The sequence below is a fragment of the Dermacentor variabilis genome, chromosome 3 (assembly GCF_050947875.1).
Source record: "Dermacentor variabilis isolate Ectoservices chromosome 3, ASM5094787v1, whole genome shotgun sequence".
Lineage (NCBI taxonomy): Eukaryota > Metazoa > Arthropoda > Arachnida > Ixodida > Ixodidae > Dermacentor > Dermacentor variabilis.
The window spans coordinates 53,048,490-53,069,489 of NC_134570.1; the positions used below are offsets into that span (position 1 = coordinate 53,048,490).

The following is a 21,000-nucleotide window of genomic DNA, read 5'->3' on the forward strand; positions in this document are numbered from 1 at the left end:
AGCTGGTATTTGGATGTCATGAAAAAAATTATGAGTGTATCGTTTTAAAGAGAGGAGGAGCAGCGGTGTGGATTAAAGGCCAGTCATGGATAGCCAATGTTCGAGTTGAAGTTAGGAGAGAAAAAATGGACCTTTGCTCAGGGGCCGGACAACCGGTCGCCTATTAATTCCAGAATTGGTGCCACGAGAAGGGAAGCTCAGTCGACGACGTTCAGAGTCAGCTTCCAGGTTTGTTTTATGCGGACGACATTATGTTGCTAGCTTGCAAGCGAAGGGGTATGCAACGTCTGTGGACAGGAAGGCGAGCATTTAGGTTTGATATCTAGCGTTAAAAAATCAGGTGTTATGATATTCAATGAGAACACTGAACATACAGTGTCAATTCAGGGCCAGGAAATACCTCGCGTAAAAGAATATGTAGGTGATGCGCTGAAATGACGTATTTTGAAGCCGTTGGATTAATTCAGTTGACACAAGACAGGGGTGATTAGAGATCACTGAGAGAAGCCTTTGTCCTGCAGTGAGCATAATATAGAATGACGGCGGCGATGACTGGCGACCACACGACACCGCTTGTAAAAAAAGAGGCAGTGTAGGCAAAAGCGGCCAGCAGCTATACGTTGACACATATTTTTTCCTTCTTCGCTGGTCAACGCTTTTAGTAATATTACTTGCCAAGTGACATCTGAATACTGCGCAACGTGTACTAATCGTGCCTTCCGAGAAAATTCGCGTCGATCGAATTTGTCAATTTATTTTTCCTTGTCTGTGCAGTGAATGCGGTGGCAACGATACAGTACAATAGAATTTATTTTTCCATCAAAAAGATAAAGGAGGCAGTAGGTAAAAGCCGCCCCTAAGAGCTGCTTGACAAGAACCTGTAGTGGTTAATGCGATATAATCTTCAGTACAATCGGCGATAGCAGCAAACGCGAGACACTCCACCACGGAGGAAAGAAACAGAATAGGAGAGGCCTTGACTTCAGGTTTTTGAAGCCGGAAGTGCAGCCATGTTGGTGTGCCATCTCCCTTTGCGCCTCCAATCAGCCCGCTGGAGCAGATAGGCGCGAGTTTTGAGCTTGCATTGCTGCGAGCCACCAGAAGTGTGTGCTGCCAAAGCGGTTCAGAACAAAGCCTACGAAACTTCTCTAACAGTTTTATTGGAACAGACGCCCTCCTCTGTTTTTCCGTGGCACGTTGAAAAAGACGAGAACGACCCGCGCTGTGATTACTTGAGTGTGTCCGTAGCTGGATGAGACTCACACTCACAGAGCCAGAACACAACTATCAAGCCTACAAACCACACTTCAAAGTCAGCTTGTCTTGCGACCAGAATGTGCTGCGAGGGAGGCATGGACCGAAAAATCTTATCTCGCTTTTCAGAGGCCGAGAGCAGCAGCAGCGTGAGCTTCAGGAGCACGGTTGTTATGGCAACGTTGTCGCTTGGCACACCACTCCAGGTGCTCCTTTGCGAAAAACACCACGTGACTTCCGCCACACTCTCTTGAGATCACCCGGGATAGCTGAGACCTTTCCTGTGCTTTCTTTCCTACATACACTCCACTAAATGTAGAAGCACATATCAAGCAGACGACAAAAAAAAAGGAAAGAGAGAAAGAAAACTTGACAAAAAAGCGTAGATTAACGCCAAAACTCATGTGCATCGAAAGAAATGAAAGTGACGCGTCGGTTATTTACTCAAATGGAAATGATTTATATACGCATAGAAAAAAATGACTTCTAAGGTTTCGTTGTGTAGTTCTTGAAATATCGATTCCAGCTAGATCTCGTTCATTTTAAAGTGTATGCAGTGTATTTAACAACAACACCGCCACATGTTCGTGATGCCGTGTTTCTGCAGCTTTTTTGTGCGTGCTTCCGGGATACAGGAGCACGTACGTGGGAAAAGTAGCTCCGATGGCGACATCGTATGACTTCGCAACGCCCTAATAAACGTTCTTATGCGCCTTCTTGCCAAGAGATATTATACCCAAACACATTCGTAGCGACCGTGTGGCAGCAGACACTATTATACCAGCATGTCAGCAAAATAAAGTCGCAAAATAAGTCGGCCATTGGAGCTAGAGTTTTACGCCCTTGAGTTAAACATAAGGTAACCAGCGATGGTGTTCGCCTCTTTAGCCTTTTAAAGAAATTTCAAGCGCGAATGTTATATAACTCTCTCGCGTGTTTATATTATGAGATTATTCTGCTAGTATTCTAATGTATTCCTGAAGCTCTCTAATACGCCATAGTTGTTTCGTATCCCAATGCGCTGAAACTTTCTATGAGAATGTTCTTGTGTATACACTTAAGCTCTTCGTTACAATTTTAGCATAATGTCGACGTCGAATACGCCTGGGCTAAAGTAAATCTAATGTAGCGACCCCAAGTATACGTACAGGTTATAGATTTCACATAGATTTTAGATTTACGGCGTCGGAGTTTTCTAATGTGCTAGTACTCTAAAGCTATAGCTGGAATTTAAAAACCTCTACCATGTTAGAACTCTCTCGTACGCTAATTATGCTAAAACATTTCAGATACAGTTTTACCAAATGCTGCAGTTCTGTAGTATAGAGAGTGCTAAAAGAATGCGCAGAAAATGCTACAACTCTACATCAGCGTATAGCCTGGACGTCTATAGTACGCCTGGGCTACGCTGAATCAATCGTCAGGTCAAATGATATCTACATTAGGGAGCATTAGCGAAGCTTAGTCGTCTAGAACGTTTCGGGCGATGCTGAACCTACTCTCTAAACGCCAGACGAACGGCGTCCGTGGAACGTGGCCGCTAGCAGCAGCGCGCAATAAAGGGCCCGGCACGAAGGCAGGAAGACGAGGACAGCGAAGTAAATGGCCGGACGCAGGACTCATTTCACTGCGTGCATTTTTGCAATCAAGCTGGCTCGCGAGGCTTAATTACTCTGCGAGCGCGAACACCTCGGCGCGCTATATTGCATCTGGCAGCGTGTCCTACCTCTGCCCGCCGGCAGGCTTGGCAGGATGCTAGTTGCGTCTTTAAAGGGATGTTCGTCGAGCGACGGACGGACGCCTAAATGAGTTCCGCGCGTAATGCGAGACAGAGATAAATACATCAATGCTGTCCGCTGACATCCGGACGATTGCTGGGGAAAAAAAGAGGAGGCGGGAGGAGAGGCTGGTGATGACTTCTTTCAACTTTGTTCGCCTTCGTTCACATTTGTTCAACTTGTTCAACTTTGTTCAAAAAATTCCAACAAATGCTGGGGGGGAAAAGAGAGGGGGTGGAGGAGAGGCTGGCGATGACTACGTTCAACTTTGTTAAGATTTGTTCAAACTTGTTCAAAAAATGCCAACAAAGCGAAAAAAAAATTGGCAACCCATATCGAGGTTGCTTGGCTAACGCGGATGGCAGTATACAGACAGAAGTACACTGTGAACGATCAGGGCCTGCAACAGAACTACAACCACGGCAGAAACAAAACCACCTTTACGTTTATGACGACGCAACAGAAGACAAATCTGGTTTACCTTGTTGTACTTATTGCTACTCGGTGGAGAGAAATAAATATGGGACATTTGGCCGTCCCGACCGGGTCGATTCGGGACTCCTGACTTTCACTCCAAAGTCGGGACTGTCCCTCTAAATTCGGGGCGGTTTTGCAACCCTAACTCCACGTGGCGGCCAATCGAAGTGCGTTATTATTACCACGAGAAATTGTTTCTCTTCTCGCACTCCTTGTCCGTGTCTTCCCTTTATTCGTGACGACAGCAACATCTTGTCGGTACGACGACGGTGGCCTGTCAAAATTTATTCTTTCGAAAAAAAAAATGGCCGTAGTCTTTGCCCTCCCCCCCAGTGTGTTATTACGCTGAAAAAAAAAGAGAGAACATAAAGAAAAAGCGCGTCTTCCACATGGAGGGGGCTTTCGGTTAACGTCCTTTACCCTCGGCGCATAACGGCACATTGAAGCCCCCTACGCACGTCGTCGCGGAGAAGCACTGAGCCGAGCCCCGTCTTTTTTTTTTTTTTTCGAGGGCCGCAGTCTCTCGGTCCTTATGCCAACAACAGCACGTCCCCGTTCATTTCCGTCGCGCCTCTGTGTGCGCCTCTCCGGGCTCGAAGAACTGCTCGCCTTTCGTCTTCTTCCGCACACCGCCCACGGACAATCACGCCAGCCGGAACGGGTACTGCACGCATGCAACAGCGGGCTTCGCGAGCGGGTGTCCCGAGCAACGAAAGCGCTTTTGTCTTTGCTCGGAGGCCACGTATATCAGGGAGCTAACAAAGGACAACGCGTCAACACAGCGCATGCGCGTAACGTATCCTTTTTCGCATGCTCACGCATGCACCCCGTTGCCCCCGTTATGAAGACGCTTTTTTTTTTCATCGTCCAGTGAAGCCGACGCAGGCTATGAGCAGCTATCCTAGATGCATCTTAACAATTCCGTGCACTGCATTCGAAGCGCCCCTCCAACCCCCCCCCCCCCCCCCTCAGTTCCGGTTCATTCAACGAAAAGAAAGGGAGCGAACACGCTTATTTGTCTTGTGCTTCGGCCGTTGCGCTGCGATTCTCTCTGAAAGCTGTACGCCGAAGTGCATTTGGAGGCAATACATTCTTTTTTTCTATAAAGACGCGTGTCAGGTTGAGAGGGTGAGTGACTGAGTGAGCGCGAGTGAGTGAGCAGTTGCTGCAAGCGAAAAACCTCCCCTCTGCTCATTCGTAAGTGTTACACATGGGTGACCGGCGCAGCGCAACACGACAGCTAAACAGAACATTTGGTAGAAGGTGCGCAGACACAGGCAGATACAGTCAAGTTCTGCGCTAGCGTGTTGTCCTGCAATCCAAAGTATGACCAACGTCCAAGCCCCGACGACCGGAGTAAATGGCAGTTAAAACGCGCGTTCGTTGGCCGCAAGAAGATGATCTTGGCGTCCTCAAAACCGGCACTCATCACTCCAGAGAATTCACTGACTTTGTAGACACTTCGGTGGAGACGAACACTGCAAGGGCCTCTAGTTCTTGAACAAGGGCCAGAGATGCTTGTTTGTTGTAGAGACTAGAGGTCTTTATTCGTGAAGGCCGCTTGTTCTTTGAGGTCCATTCTGTAACGTCCCTAGAAGAACCACGTTCCTTGTTGTAGAACCAGATATCTTTATTAGAGAACAAGTACTTTCAAATTCAGAAACCAAAAAAATGAGTACTAATGGTCCTCCTTTGGTATTAGATACTTGAGGCCACTCGTTTATTCAGCTCCCGTGTTCCTCGTAGAAGGACTAGAAGTCCTTGTTACAGAGAAAATGAACAAGGACCTCCAGTACTTGAATAGTCCCCTCTAGTCATGTTATGTCGTTCTCGTTGTTGCTGATGTTGCTGATGTTGTTCGCGCTAAACACATCTGACGAATCCGTACCGGCTTAAGCCAGCTCGCCGAATGCTTGCCAATTCAACCTCGCATATAAGCCCCGGTACACCCGCTGCGGTGACTTACCGGCTTCGTTGTCGGTGAGCAGAAGGTCGCGGAATCGAATCCTGGCCCACGGCGGCCGCATTTCGGTGAAGGCGAAGTGCAAAAAAAAAAGAGAAAGAAAAAAGAACGTCCGCGTCATTGGGGGCACGTTCAAGATCCTCAGGTGGTCAAAATTAATCCGGAGTCTTCCACTACGGGCGTGCCTCGTAATCAAACCGTGGTTTCGGCGCGTAAAACCTCGTAATTCATTCATTCATTCATTCATTCATTCATTCATTCATTCATTCATTAATTTATTCATTCATTCATTCATTCATTCATTCGTTCGTTCGTTCGTTCGTTCGTTCGTTCGTTCAACCCCGGTTTCAGCGCATGTAGTACGCATCAAAACAAGCGCGCATAATTATATATGCACACTCCGTGCGCAGGTGGCGTCTCCGGACTGGGCCGAGCTGCGGCAGCGCGTGCAGTGGCTGTGGCCCGTGCACGCGTACGGTCTGGCCTGCCTCTTTCTCGGGCTGGCCGTCACCGCCTTCCTGACGGCGCTCGGCCTGCGGGCCAGGCTGTCGGCGAGGCCGCACCTCTCCACCCTCAACGTCTTCCTGATGGTGCTCGGTCTCACGCGCTGCTTGTGCCTGTTCCTCGACCCGTACGGTTCCAGGCAGGTGAGCCGCCCGCACGCCTGCGTGCACCTCAACGACCGCACCTACTGTATAGTGCGTCGTTGACTTTTCGCGAAGCCCCCTTCGCGCACGGTGTGTGAACACGTTTGTGTGCGCGACTGGCACTACACGTGCAAAAATAAATCGCCAGTGTAGATCGCTGGTCGCTGCTGAAACGCTTCTAAACAGTTCCACCGCCTAGCCAAGTTCCGCACGCTAAACTACTCTGGTAAAACTACGTTTTATCGACGTTTTGCGCAGTACTTTGCATTATCTCTGCCAGGTGGCCGCAAGGAAAAAAGAAAAAAAGAACAGCAGCTAAATAAAACACGAACATTGATTTTCGCGCAAACCCTCCGCGTACTCAAAGTAGCACCATTTCACTTCGGTGTGTTGAACATTGCTACACGAGTTTTGATATTTTACAGAAGCGCGATTTACTCATGCAGCTTAACTTTATATAATTATTTTGTGTCCTCTAATCATAAGTCCTTGAGTGTGTGTAATCAATATAATACGTTTAGGTGATGCTCCATTGCAAACTATATATGTGTACAGATTCATACTGGTTGAGTACCCCGTATGCCATTGAATGACCGTGTACTACTAGGAGGGTTAGCCTGGGGCTTCACCCGCCGTGGTTGCTCAGTGGCTATGGTGTTGGGCTGCTGAGCACGAGGTCGCGGGATCGAATCCCGGCCACGGCGGCCGCATTTCGATGGGGGCGAAATGCGAAAACACCCGTGTACTTAGATTTTAGGTGCACGTTAGAGAACCCCAGGTGGTCGAAATTTCCGGAGTCCCACACTATATACGGCGTGCCTCATAATCAGAAAGTGGTTTCGGCACTTAAAACCCCATAATTAAAAAATAAAGAAAGCCTGGGGCTCTCCGGGACCTCGCTCTGCGAAACTATACTGTAGTACACTGTCATCGCGTAATTACGTTTTGTTTTTTTGGTATACAAAGGTATTGGGGGCGTTCAAAAGTGCGTGCACTTGTGAAAGAACTCGCTGTCGCGGCCGTCCGACTGGTGGTTTCGCAGCTGATGCCTAGCGTGATGTTGGCCATGCTGTGGGACCTGGCCTTCCCGTGCCTGCTGTCGGCCTTCTCGCTGCTCCAGCTGGCCTTCGTGCAGCTCACGCAGGCCAAGCCCAGTCCCGCACGCGTCGGTGACGAGACGTGCGTTTCGCTCGTCGTCGTCTTTCACTTCTGCCTCGCCATCGCCTCGGACCTCTTCTGGGCCATGCAGAACTCGTTCAGGGTCAGTGTGGACGCCAATCCGCGTATAGCCAAGCGCCGCGTATAGTTTTTTTGTGATGAAGAAATTACGGCCACTGACCAAGTCAAGGTGAAAGAACACACAGAGACGTTTCGGAACCCGTACGGGTCCCGAAACGTCTCTGTGTGTTCTTTCACCTTGACTTGGTCAGTGGCCGTAATTTCTTCATCATCATGTTACCTGACCAGACGAACTTTCGTCGAACTCATGACTATAGTTTTTTTGTCTCGCGTGCACAATGAGCGCCGACGGCGCAGTGACTGATGCGAATTCGTTCACAACGGACAGAGGCAAGTATGGATACGTTACGTTTGTGGTGCACGTTCGCGATCCATTAGCAGTGCAGCTTATGTCGCGAAACTTGGATCCGAGCACGAGGCGTATAGTTACGCTGAATGAACTAAAAGACGCGTCTCGGGAATTGAATAAAGCGCGGTAGGGATGTCCCCCCCCCCAAAAAAAAAAAAACGGATGGTTTTTAACACATTTCTGGTAAATCAGTACACCAGAATGCCACAAGGTGGAGGAGGGTTCGTGAAATGGAAAAAAAAAATTGTAGCTCGTGCTATACCGTAGGGTAGACGGTGGACGACACTTTTTCCCTTTCATGAACTACCCCTTCCTCCTCCTCTACTGCTGTGACACAAGTTTACTAAGGCAGCCTATACAAAAAGTGCACGTTCACGTTTTTCTGCGAATTATATATCGATGGTATCAACACAGCCCGCGGAGTTGTGGTCTTGCACTGTTGTAGACCAATGTCTAACGACTTTCTGCGAACGCCCTAGTAACAGCTAAGTGATCAACCACAATTGATGAACTTAAATAGACCACTCGACGACTTTTGTCGGTATGCACAGTATATATATGCAGTCAAGAGAAAATGTTTACAATAAGGCAAAGCAGTCCTCAAAAAAGGCTACAGTACACACCGTGAAAGCACAGTGTCTATAGAATTGTACCGCTGAGCTCGAAGCCACACGTCTGAACCTGGCCGCGGCGGCCGCCTTTCGATAGGGGCGAAATTTTATATGGACACTCCAGGCGCGTTTTCTCCGTCGCCGTCGCCGTGATGTTCTGTATTAAATTCAAGGGCGATAACACCGTCGTCGCGCGCCGTATGCTGTATGCGCCAGTGCGAGCGCGCGAGGGGCGCCCAGAATCACGGCTCAATTTGACGCGCGGAAGGGAGGAGAGCTGAGAGGAAACGCGGGAGGAATGGGGGGGGGGGGGGGTGAGGCGTCCTACACCGGCAGCAACTGCGTACTTTGGGCGGTCGCGCTCACCCTACGTTGAAAGCGATCTGCAGACCCTTTGTGTGTGCTGTGTTCTTGCCGTTCAGTTTGCGTTCAAGTGATAGACAGCGCGAAGGTCACTTCGCTCGCTGCTACTGCCACTTTTCCTGCCGTCAGCGCTTTGACAACGAATGCCCTCGGTCATCGTGTGTGATGTTTTTATATTTGCCTTTGCGCGCTGACACCGTGCATACTAATTTAGTTAATAAGGGAATGTTTCAAACTTTATGTGGCCGATAAAACTACTATCCGTACTTCGTAGAGCTGTCGACTAATTTGCTGTCGCAATCGAAGCTTCGACTTTCGGACGTATCTGTGAGGTTTCTTTTTTTTTTTCTTTCTTGTCCCTTGAGAGTAATTTTCTATTCAAGAATATGGGCCGATATTGCAGACGAATATCGAGCGCCACTGGTTTATGATGAGCGAGGCGGTTCCCAGTGAAAATGAGTACTCAACCAGGTCGTGCGGTCTCTACTTGTTAACGGTCGTTAAGCAGGAAGTGCGCTGTTTAATAACATCAACAAAAACTTCGCTTAAATTCCCGCGGCCACGTGGGATCCGCAGATATCTTTTCTTCCTCTTCGCTTTCCACTGTCTCTCCTCCTACCTCTTCTCGATGCGGCGCTCGCGGTGGAATCGGTCGAAATCCTCAAAACACTGAAGCCCGCTAACGAGCCATAGGACACTTCAAACAACTTATTTGCGAGGGGGGTTTTTTTGTTGTTATTATTGCTTTTTTTTCTTTTGCCAGTAATCCGTAATTGTTGCCGCTCCCGTCGCATTCCACCGCGTCCCCGTTGGAGGTCATCTAGGAGATTGTACGGCTGCGGCTGTGAAAGCTTGTGGCGTTGTTCAGCAACGCCGCCGGCGTGGGAGCCCCGAAGCTACCGTTGTGCCGGTAATAACGCGAACGCGGCGTCTGGTGTTTGAATCGTCATAATAACTCCTAACAAACAGACCCTTAGGACCTCTGAAGAGGGCGAGGAGTAGCTTATACAGCTTCGCTTTGATGTAGAGATTGTTCTCATTGGCATACATCTGCGAAAGAATTTTCGGCCTATGCATTTCTGCCGTTCGCAGGCTCACCAATATACTGGTTCACAAACTACCACAGCGCAGACGCGGGTGAATGCGAGCGCATGCGTAACTCATGCATTTTCGCACATTAACAAGGAGGTTTTAAAGAATCACGTACCACACACACCAATAGGGGTGCTTATTTGCAGACATGGTGTATCCACATATTGAAGAAACATCTCTATACGTGAGTTGCCAATGGAGCCGAATGTGTATAACAGGACTAACATATTATACCTTGAAAAGCCCCCGAACTTTCTCTGGCTAATTTGCAAATTTCGTTTTCGTATCTAATTTGCATTATAAGCAAGATTAATATGGAAAAAACTATAGAATAATTTTTGCGATTCCTTCATATCCTTTAGAATAACAACTCCGCAAGCTATATATATGTGTGTATAGGCAAATATGCCTATACACATATATGTTTTGATGCAAAATGTCCGTCATTACGGTCTCAGCATAGGGGGAGACTTGCTAAAACCGCATGCAACGATAGCCTAATGCTTGTACATGCATGTCTCGGCTCCCTAGTAATACTATTTAGTCCTAAAGACAATCTAAAGACCATCTACATTTTTAATAGTCACAGTAGCCGTTGTTAAGCTTTTGCGCGAACATATTGCTCTTGGCTTCACCAGTTAGTCCGTACGCTGTCGTTGACCATGCAGGGTTGTTATTTTCAACACTGCCTGCCGAAATTTCGCCATGACCTGAAATTCCTCCACGTTTGAGTTTTGAGCCAATCACAGGGCGTATTGCCATCCCACGAACCAGTCAGAGCTTACAAGGCGGCAAACCCGACAATGTGGCAGACGTTGGCTCTGTCCATGGCACAGAGTTTGCTGCAAACTTCACCAGAGGGAACTATATGGCGCTGTGATCGTTCAGCCATCATGGAAATGATGGTTAGTATACGTGGATCTGAGTAATCTTGGTGCTTGTGGCTTCAGACGTCCTTGCCACGTACGCGTGTCATCCACTACCGCTACCGCTCCGCCGGTTATGTCAGAGAAGTGTCGGGTCATACAGACGCCAACATAGAGTTGTATTTTTTTTAGCGCCTGTTTGAGTAGAAGACCATTAACATTGTAAATACGTGAGAACCGTTGCATGACCTGTACGTGGAGGCGGGGACCTTTGTCAGGCAGGTATGCCTTTACTGAATCAATCAATCAATCAATCAATCAATCAATCAATCAATCAATCAATCAATCAATCAATCAATCAATCAATCAAAGAGGCAACGCGCTTCTGCGCACACGCACAATATCGGCGCACTGTTACGCTTATAACGCGCTATTTTGTCGAAAAATTGTCAATTTTCAAAAGTCCAAGGTCGTTTGAAGCCAGAAGGACGATCGAAGCTGAGGCGAATCCACGTGGGCATTAGCCATCATTCCCATGCTGGCTCTGAACCGCCCTAACCCCCCGTGGTTGCTCCGTGGCTATGGTGTTGGGCTGCTGAGCACGAGGTCGCGGAATCGAATCCCGGCCACGGAGGGCGCATTTCGATGGGGGCGAAATGTGAAACCACCCGTGTACTTAGATTTAGGTGCACGTTAAAGAACCCGAGGTGGTCGAAATTTTCGGAGTCCTCCACTACGGCGTGCCTCATAATCAGAAAGCGGTTTGGCACGTAGAATCCCTTAATTTAATCTTTGCACCGCCCTGCTTGCAGCTCCTGTAGACGTTAGCCCTGGGAGTTCCCTCCAGTAGTTGTTGTGAGATAGCTACGCGTAGATTAGCGTACACCCGCGGTGGTTGCTCAGTGGCTATGGTGTTGGGCTGCTGAACACGAGGTCGCGGGATCAAATCCCGGCCACGGCGGCCGCATTTCGATGGGGGCGAAATGCGAAAACACCCGTGTGCTTAGATTTAGGTGCACGTTAAAGAACCCCAGGTGGTCAAAATTTCCGGGGTCCTCCACTACGGCGTGCCTCATAATCAGAAAGTGGTTTTGGCACGTAAAACCCCAAATATTATTATTAGATTAGCGTAGGGCGGACATGTGGTGTGGGTGTCGGCGTACAGGACAGATACGGTCCAGGATGCCGCGCCCAATGCGGACGACGCCCCAACGGGACGTCTGTCCACATCGATTCGGCGTGCGCCGCCGCAGGTGGTGTGGCTGTTCACACAGCTCTCCTTCACTGCCTGGGGCCTGTTCCTGTGTTCGTCGTGCGTCTGCTCCTGCCTGCGGCTGCAGCAGTCCATCTCCCAGCTGCCCATGCTGCTGTTCCTGCCTCCGCAAGGCCCCGCAGACGCCGCCACCGACGTCGCGGCCTCTTCCGCCTGCTACGACAACAAGGGCATCATGGCGCTGGGAACGCTCGAAAGGTCAGTGCGCGGCTCCGAATGACTCTGCCCGGAGAGTCGGCTGCGCTCCCGGCGACGTGTCTCGCGTATGCGGGCGTCACTGAAGGCGGCGACTGTGAACGACCGTGATGATTGTGCGCGACGCTGCGAGCGTCGCTTGCGACGTGACGTGGTGCCACGTGCCACCAAGCTCATCATCATCATCATCATCATCACCATCATCATCATCATCATCATTATTATTATTATTATTATTATTATTATTATTATTATTATTATTATTATTATTATTATTATTATTATTATTATTATTATTATTATTATTATTATTATTATTATTATTATTATTATTATTATTTGCCTACCTGGTGTGTCTTAAGAGGCCCCTCGCCAGATTTGGACATCTGCAAGCACCGCAAGCTCGGCGCATGTCTCACACAGTGGCGATCGTGTCCGCAAAGTGTCAAGCGGCTGGCGCGGCTCGAAAAATAGCTGGATTTGCGAACGGGTGCCCGCTCGCCCTTGCCCTTGAGCGAGCCCCGTTCCTAGACACGAGTTAACGTCGCGCGCAAAAGAAAAAAAAAAGGAAATGCTTCTACGTAACGCGCACTGCCTGCAACGTGACTGATTGTGACACGTGACCCCGCTAAGTCCTGCAATACAGGACGCGCTATAGCGACGCTGGGAGTGCGCCGCGCAGCAAGAAGAGGAAGAGGAGAATAATAATAATAATAATAATCATAATAATAATAATAATAATAATAATAATAATAATAATAATAATAATAATAATAATCTCTATTACAAATAATGAAATTGTACATATGATTTTGCTAGGTCTGCCGAAGCCTTCTGTGGGCTTGTATGGCAGAAACCTGGCAGTCAGGGCAATGCATTATGTACATTATGTAATAATAATAATAATAATAATACATTGCCGGAGCTCTTGCCGTAAACGTGGCGCGGTTCCTCGGCACCGGTATGGGAGAAGGGAGCCAAGAAAAGCTTGATTACTGATGTTAGCCGAGACAATAGGAAAGAGTGTCTACGTTGGCAGCGAAGCTCACCTCCCGGCAGCATGGCAGCGCGACATTTCAATTTCTCCTATCTGCTCTAACAATGAATTAATGTGGAAAAGGTTATGTAGGAAACCTATAAGTACTCAAGTTAGTGGACAGATTGGTAGCCGTCGTCGTAGCACAAACGGTATTGCAACGCACGAGTGTTGGTGAGGTTATGGGTTCGCCTACCAACGGCGGTACGTTATCGTTTCGTCCACTTTCCATTTCCCCCTTCTTTGTTACTTTCTACATTTCAATTTCGAGCAGAGTTAATTTCCTTGACGCTTTCCTTGGCTTCATTGTCTGTTGGTTTTATATGGCCATGATTAATATATATATATATATATATATATATATATATATATATATATATATATATATATATATATATATATATATATATATATATATATATATATATATATATATATACATCCTTAGTCAATCAGCGATGCTCTGTTCTACACGTACCCAGTCATTTCTTAGTTGCTGTACGATTGTGTGATAGTTGCCCCCCCCCCCCCCAAAAAAAAAAAAATACTACGCTGCGACTTGGCGTTCGTCCGTTCCCCTTTGCCCCTATCTCTCGTATTCTGTGTAGGAGCTGCAGTTCAGCAGTGAATCTATACGACACCTCGACCAGCTTTCTACGCACTAAATTTATGTTCGTAAAAGAGCTGCCAAATAAAAAAAAAAGAAGTCGAAGCTTTCAAAGCCGAGACCAGCGCCGTCCCTTAAGAGACGCCGGCTCGTTAACGCGTGCTCCATCCACACCAGGTCCGGCAGCGGCGCGGCCGGTCGCTCCATGCCCCGCAGCTACACCGCTAGCGGCGTGCCCATGCGCGGGGCGTGGGAGGAGGCGCTGGCGCCCAGGATCCGGGTCACGGACGAGCACCAGCGCACCGTCAGTCTGAGCAGCGCCCAGGGTGCCGGGGGAAGAGCCTCGTCGCCTTCCAACGGCCACAGGACTGCCAGTGAGTCGCCTCAAAGAAGCGCACCCCACCAGGAGGCCGAAATAAGAAAGACAGACTGGAAAGCACTGTCAAATTGGCGGTCGCGTTCCTGGCGTCACAGTAAAACACGTTGTGGGGCTAGTTGGTGCATAGGTGTCAGAAGATGGAAGCGCCAACGGTGACGGCACACTAGGAAAGAACAAAGACAGGACAAGGTGCTACAAGCGCCTTGTCCTGTCTTTCTTTTTTTTTTCTAGTGTTCCGTCACTGCTGGCGCTTCATCTTTTGAAACCTAGCGTTACGACACAAATTTCTGCCGTGACGCAGATTTCTGTCGATCGTGCCGGAGTGAGCGCCAAAAGTCAGAACGCCCTGGTCGCACGTGAGCTACTCTGAAGTGCGTCGTGACGTCATGACACGTACGCCTCCTCGGAAACGAAACCAATAAAAAATAAGAGAGTCAACCTGCAGTGTCGACGCCAAAGAAGACAAGGTCGACGTACATGGTGATTCAAATGATTCCATGATTAAATGTTCATTACACATATTTATTCTGTATATTTTTCGTGTTGTTTAGTCACTGATGTCGCATCGACCTTGTCGTCGTTAGCGTCGGAACTTTGTTAATCCTTTTATTTCTGTTTATCTTATTTTTCTCTTTTCTGTCCAAATGGTCAAGTGGACCGATCCCAGAGTTATGTACAGTGTATGGTCCCGTACGGCTAATGTTCGACCGTATAGACGTTAATTACATCTGCTATTGTTATTGTACCAATTCTGCGACTAAATTTCGCTTTTGGGCACTGGCGAAGTCTTCTTTCAGAGACTATTGCCTCGCGCGAGCCTTGCTTAATCCAAGCTAACGCGCCCATTTCCCGAAAGTGTTTTGTACGGTTGCTTTGCCTCAACATAATCATATTTAAGGCGGTGCACCCTTTACAGGGGCATTGTACAATGCGGTTAACTTTCGACTGTAATGGCGTTACTTACGCTCACATCCTCAACTTCACCTGCGCTGCGACTAATCCTCTCTTCTGCAATCACTGAGACCTACACTGTGATATCATTTGCGACTGGCTACGATTCAGTGGGGACGCGAAAGAGTTTTTTTTTTTTTTTGCTGGTGTTGGTTACAAGCCACCCAGGTCCCGGATACGCCAAACCCATGTCCACTCAGCTAGGACCTTATCTTCAAGGCTGCCTCGTAGTAGAAGGCTAGCTGTGAAACTTGCCAGTATTTCTTTTAGGATTTCGAGGACCTTCATTTAAAGCAAAAAAAAAGCAAGTTTGAATTTGTTACCATGCTATAGTCCTTTAAAAAAACGTACGTGTCATTTCGTTTTCTTGTGACGCCAAGAATGGTTGGCGTTGATTACCTGTTCATCCGAGTCTCAACAATCCTGCTGTTCCTCGCGACCTACCGACGGTCGCGATCGCGCAGGTTCTTCGTCGTCGACAGAAGGTCCGGAACCAGACCCGGAGCCGGAACCTGACGCGGGACCTGATTTACCGAAGAGCTCCGGTGGCCTACGCTCGCAAACTTCGCTGCCTCTCTGCCCGTCGCAGCTCACTCGCGAACAGCAGCAGCCGCTCATGGTACGCCCGCCGCAGTTACAATAAAATTTATTGCATACAATTCCGCTTAACTCAGGGTCTGTGTGCGCAGTCACGCTGCACATTCGCGCGGCGACCGGCATAGTTTAATGGCTTAGCTTCGGCTAACAATGCAGCTACAAAAGGGAAGTTTTCTTCCGCAGACGCTTGCAGCTTCGTATAGCTACATACGGGCGGATGACAATTTTCATTTTTATTGCGATAACAACTATATGGACACTCCAGGCACGTTTTTGCCATCGCTGTCATGTTCCGTATAAAGTCCAAGGGCGATAACACCATCGCCGCGCGCCGTACGCTGTACGTGCGCGTCAAAGCGTGCGAGGGTGAGCCGACGATGGCGGCTCAATGTCGCGCGCGCAAGGGAGGAAAGCGGACAGGAAGCGCGCCGTCTGCTGTCGCGCGCGCGGCAAGGGGGAGAGCAGGTAGCATTGAACTTCGGCAGCAACTGGCCGCGCGCGGGCTTCATCTTGAAAGCGATCTGCATCGGGGGCGGAGCCTAGGTGGACCGACGGCTCGTAGCTTTGCGTGTGCCGCCTTCTCGCCGCTCAGTTTGCGTTGAAGCGATAGACAGCAAGACGATCGCTTCGCTCGCTGCTGCTGCCGCGCATGCTCACGCCAGCGTTCTGACAGCGAGTGTCCGCGATCATCGAGCGTGATGTGTTCGTGTTTGCCTATGCGCTATGGCACCATGCTCGTTAAATTTGTTAGCAAGCGAATGTTTACAAGTTTATACGGCCGATAAAGCTACTATCCTTACTTCGTAAGGGTGTCTACTAATTTGATATCACAATAGATGCTTTGCCTTTCAAGAAAAACTGCGACTTATTTTTCATCAATACTCCGATCGCCTTGCGGATTTACGCAGAACCTTTTTGTTAACCAATGTTCCCGCACGCTGAGTTGAAGATCAATTCAGCGCATTGATATGCCGTTCAGTAAATGCAAAGCCATAAGCATCTGTCCGTTTCTATGTGCCTATATATATAGCAAAAGACCTCTCTACGTAAAGCTTCCCCTAGTTCAGTAGGATGCTGGCTCGAGCTAACTGGCTAGATTGCACACTTGAAAACCGCAAAACACACGGTCGAGAAAGAAGACTGAGTTCTGTTCCAGAGAATGATGGCCTCCTAAGTGTTCGACGCGCCTTGTAAATCTCGGAGGCCATGCCTAGAGCAAACGCGTTTCTTTAGGCTGCAGCCAACTAAGCTAGGCGCACCGCACCGTACTTCCCGTCACCGCAGTCCAAGCTCGATGTGGAGTTCGGAGTCACCGAACAGCAGCCCTCCTCAGCCGTACAACGGGACCAGAAGCGGAGGCAGACCCTGCCGAGAACGAGCCATTCGGCTCGGTCCTGGACCCGTTCCCGAGAAACCGCCGGTTCTCTGCTGTAAGTGATTCCTCTATTGCCTTACCGCTGTGCTACTGAAAATGCATGATATGAGCACTTTGAATGAATGAATGAATGAATGAATGAATGAATGAATGAATGAATGAATGAATGAATGAATGAATGAACAAGTTATTTCAATGTGTTTACAAAAGCATTGTTGCGAAATCCCCTGGGCCCTTCGCAACACTGCTACACTCCGTTGCGTACCTAAGAGGACAACGCTGTGGACGCTACGCAAGTAGTGCGGTCATAAATGTCTCACTCCGCGCGTTTCGTGATGCAACTGCTTTAGATTTGACGTGCTTTCCGCGGAATGACTACTTCATGCGTTACAAATGCAACTCGTCGACGTTAGGCTACGTCAAACTGCGCATTATTCGTGGACTTTTGTGCGTTCAGTATGCAACGTACTACGTTTTGGTCGCGCGAGCAGGTGGTGTGCTGTGGCTACTGGTTGCAGAAACGTGTCCCTCCGCACGTTTACTGGTAAATAGGTTCATATCCGCGATGCCTTCCCACTAACAAATGCGATCGTATTTCATGACATAAACGAATCACGTTACGCATACCGTACATAAACATTATTATTTCAATAAGACGCACTATTTTTGGGTCACTTATGTGAGTAGAGAGATAAGTCTACGCAGCATTACATGCTGTGTATGGAACCAAGTACAGTTCTGGTCACAGAGGCACAATTACCAGGCCAACTCTAGAGGAAAAGATGGGAGAAAAAATGGCAACCGCAAAGGCCCTGCCAACGTTGCTACTTTTCACTTCTGTAACGCTAAAAATATTCAAAATACGGGGGAAAAACATTTACACGTAGTACGTACTACGTATGGACAATGTGCGAAGTTGATTCCGCACATTTTTCCAGAAAGTAGTGATGGATATTTACAAAAATTTGATGTGAAACTTACGGTGCGTGGAAGGATCTGTTCGCAGGAGCCTGAACTAGATGGAGCCACCATACTGAGGAAGACTCGGGATCGCGTTGGTTGCGCGCACGGAGGTGATTGCGCGTCTCACCTGAACGGCATCTCGTCGTCTGCGCCTGCACAGAGTAACAACATGGCGGCGCCCTTGCGGTTGTCGATTGCAATACATGAGCGCAATGGGGAGCTTTTTCCTCTAGAGTTGGTTATACTACCTCCATGGTTCTGGTGCCACGCAATTAAAACAAATGATCATAGCAACTCAAGTTAAAAGCTAACGTGGATTCAAAGTTGGCATATAATAAAACGCAAAATTGTCATTCCTCAAAACGTTAACCATCTCTGTGGAGTAGCCAAGAGGACAGAAATGGTTAACGTTTTGTTCATTGCCGGTGCCACAAAGCTCCGCTTTCCGCTTTGTTATTTTCGTGGTGCTCTCTGCATGCCGCCCCTTTTCCAGTTTTTTTTTTTTTTTTTTTTTTGCGAGTCGATGCGTACGCGTTCTTTCTTTCTTTTCACTCATCCTTTTAACTCTTGTTGTATATTAAACCTGTAGTAGCACGCGAAACCTATTTCTCGGCTAACATACCCACCTATCATTAAAAGCATTCTTGGAATACGCAAATTAGGCACGTGGTCGGCGGGCGCTTTGCGCTGCGCATAAAGTACGAAGACGGTGCGTGTATAAGATACTAGTGTCCTAGACTAGCGGTCTGGCATAACGCAGCACCAACGTTATGAGTTCAGCTCATAGGACCCAAATGAAGCACACATCTTTTTGTTCACTGAGGAAGATGTACAGTGGAGGATGATATGTGGAGATAATGAAGCTGAAAGTCAGGCATGTGTTGCGCTCACACTAATTCCCTCTCGCCGTGGAAGCGGCCGCCTGGCCGCACGGAAGTATTTTGAAATGCGTCGAGTATATGGTTTTGAGCGAGAGACTTGCACCACCTCTGTCCCAGGGTAAAGGTGATCGAACAGCGTTCTAAAGGGCTAGACGCGGATATTTCGTCTAAGCATGTCTGATACGTTTTCCTCGATTATTTTGCGCTCTGTAAGAGACATGCTATATCGGTGTTGCTGAACAATGCGTGCGCCATCAGTCTGTATGCGGTGAGTAGCGGCGGTAGCCATACCGAGGACGGGCGAATTGACGTCGAACAAGGAACGGTGTTTGCTCAACTTGCTGAGGAGATCTTGTGACTGGACAGGCGTTTGGTCAGGGCTCACGGTTGCCGACAATGGTGTGGAAGAGGCATCACTTGGCGGCGATCTTAACTCGGGTGGCACTGTCGAAAGGGCGACAATTGCAACGGGATGAGTGTCAACAGCGCAAGTGAGACTTCATCCACGAGGCAACAGTTTGGGTTCGGGAGTTTGGTTTAAGGCGGTAAGCAATGCAGATCCTTCAGAGAAGCGAATAAGGCCAGGGGTAATCAGAATCCCTCGAGATAAGGTATGGCTGTAGGGTAGAATGAGTACGTCGACATCCACAATGTTGCAGGATTTGACACTTATAATCTCTTCTCTAGATGGTCAAAGAACGTAATAGGAGGAGGCGACGAGACGAATGCGTTCTTCATGGTTATGAAGAGAATTGCCGGTGGCATCCAGTTGTATGAGGCGCTGACGACAAGAGACACAAGCGTACGCGGAAGATTAGAAGCCTTACCCCAAGATAAGTTCACGGGTACACTCACGAAATACCGAAAAAGAATGTGGCGACGAATTCCGTCTATGGACACCCGAGTACACTGCGCGATTGGACGAATAATAGCGTTGGTTGCTGCACGAAGATAAGGGTCAGAGTAAGGCGCGGTCACTTTTCGGAGGCGGGGACAAAAGTCAGCACGAATAATCGAAATGGCAGTGCCTGTATCAACGAGGGTATGTATACATAAGCATAATATATGACAGCCTAATGGTTTGTTGCATTACTATCTTGTACTCCGCTCTTGTACGGTACGCGATGACGGCGAGGAGCAAATGCCAACCAGACGTCGAGCAGACGACGCGGCGTGGATGAACATATTCAGAAAGACGTTGGCCCCCGTTGACGGCTAAGCTAAAGCTGAAGGAACTCCCGAGAAAAAGTGTATACTGCAAGTGAAAAAAAAAAGATGTTCTTTTTTTAATACGCCAGCGGATAAATAATGAGTGTTTCCCGTTCAGCCGTTCCCACCTGATTCGCGCACGCGTTCCGTCCTTGCAGGCTGACGACGGCGTACGGCAGGGGCCAGCCTCAGCCGCAGAAGAAGCGCAGCCGCGTGGAGCGTCTGCTGCGCCAGACGCTGCTGGCCGCCGTGCTGGGCATCGTGCTGTGCTGCCTGCAGGGATACGGCGTGGCCGGGCCGCACGGCATGTTCGCCGCCACGCCCAGGGCCGCCGCGGTGCTACCCTGGTTCGCCTACCACACGCTGCACAGGTGGGTCTCGCACGGAGCGCGATGTTTTAACGCTGCCGATGTCGACTGTATAGCTGCAGGGGTCCCGGCACCGGGAGTGCAGTGGGGGGAAAGAGCGCCCCCGTTAGGTTCCGTTGCAGAGGAACACTATACCCTCCCACGTGCACTTCTGCGGCTTACTGTTTGCACAACGCTCAGCCTGCGGTCGGCTGTGGTAAAGAGAGAGTTGCCAGCCGAGTGGCGTTAGTAAATGTGTCGCGTCAATAGTGGCCCGTGTTGGTTCTGCTGTACACTGCAGATGGGACGCAGCAAGGTCTGTGGACACGCAGTTTTGTCACGACATTTTCTCCTGCGAACGCATAGTCCCGTATAAATTTGCTAACTGTTTAAGTCGTCGCCTCTACAGCTTGTTCGGCAACTGCAAACGCCGTCGTATCCCACATCGCGCGAAAGGAGATTTCGCACATAGCAGGCCGTTCACTTTTAGCGAGGTATAATCTTTATTAATAAAGTAGGCATGTACATGGCAGGCCACGAGTCGCGTT

General features: G+C 48.8%; 1 protein-coding gene across 1 annotated transcript in view; it reads left to right on the plus strand.

Annotated features, from left to right (window-relative positions):
• LOC142575603 (uncharacterized) overlaps window positions 1–21,000 on the plus strand; it is a 283,677-nt gene that overhangs the window by 256,486 nt on the left and 6,191 nt on the right. Inside the window, exons 4-10 of the mRNA XM_075685091.1 lie at window positions 5,883–6,119; window positions 7,162–7,380; window positions 11,893–12,110; window positions 13,928–14,124; window positions 15,545–15,699; window positions 16,962–17,107; window positions 20,264–20,476. Of these exons, the coding sequence (XP_075541206.1) occupies window positions 5,883–6,119; window positions 7,162–7,380; window positions 11,893–12,110; window positions 13,928–14,124; window positions 15,545–15,699; window positions 16,962–17,107; window positions 20,264–20,476 (1,385 nt within the window). The remainder of the gene's footprint in view (window positions 1–5,882; window positions 6,120–7,161; window positions 7,381–11,892; window positions 12,111–13,927; window positions 14,125–15,544; window positions 15,700–16,961; window positions 17,108–20,263; window positions 20,477–21,000) is intronic.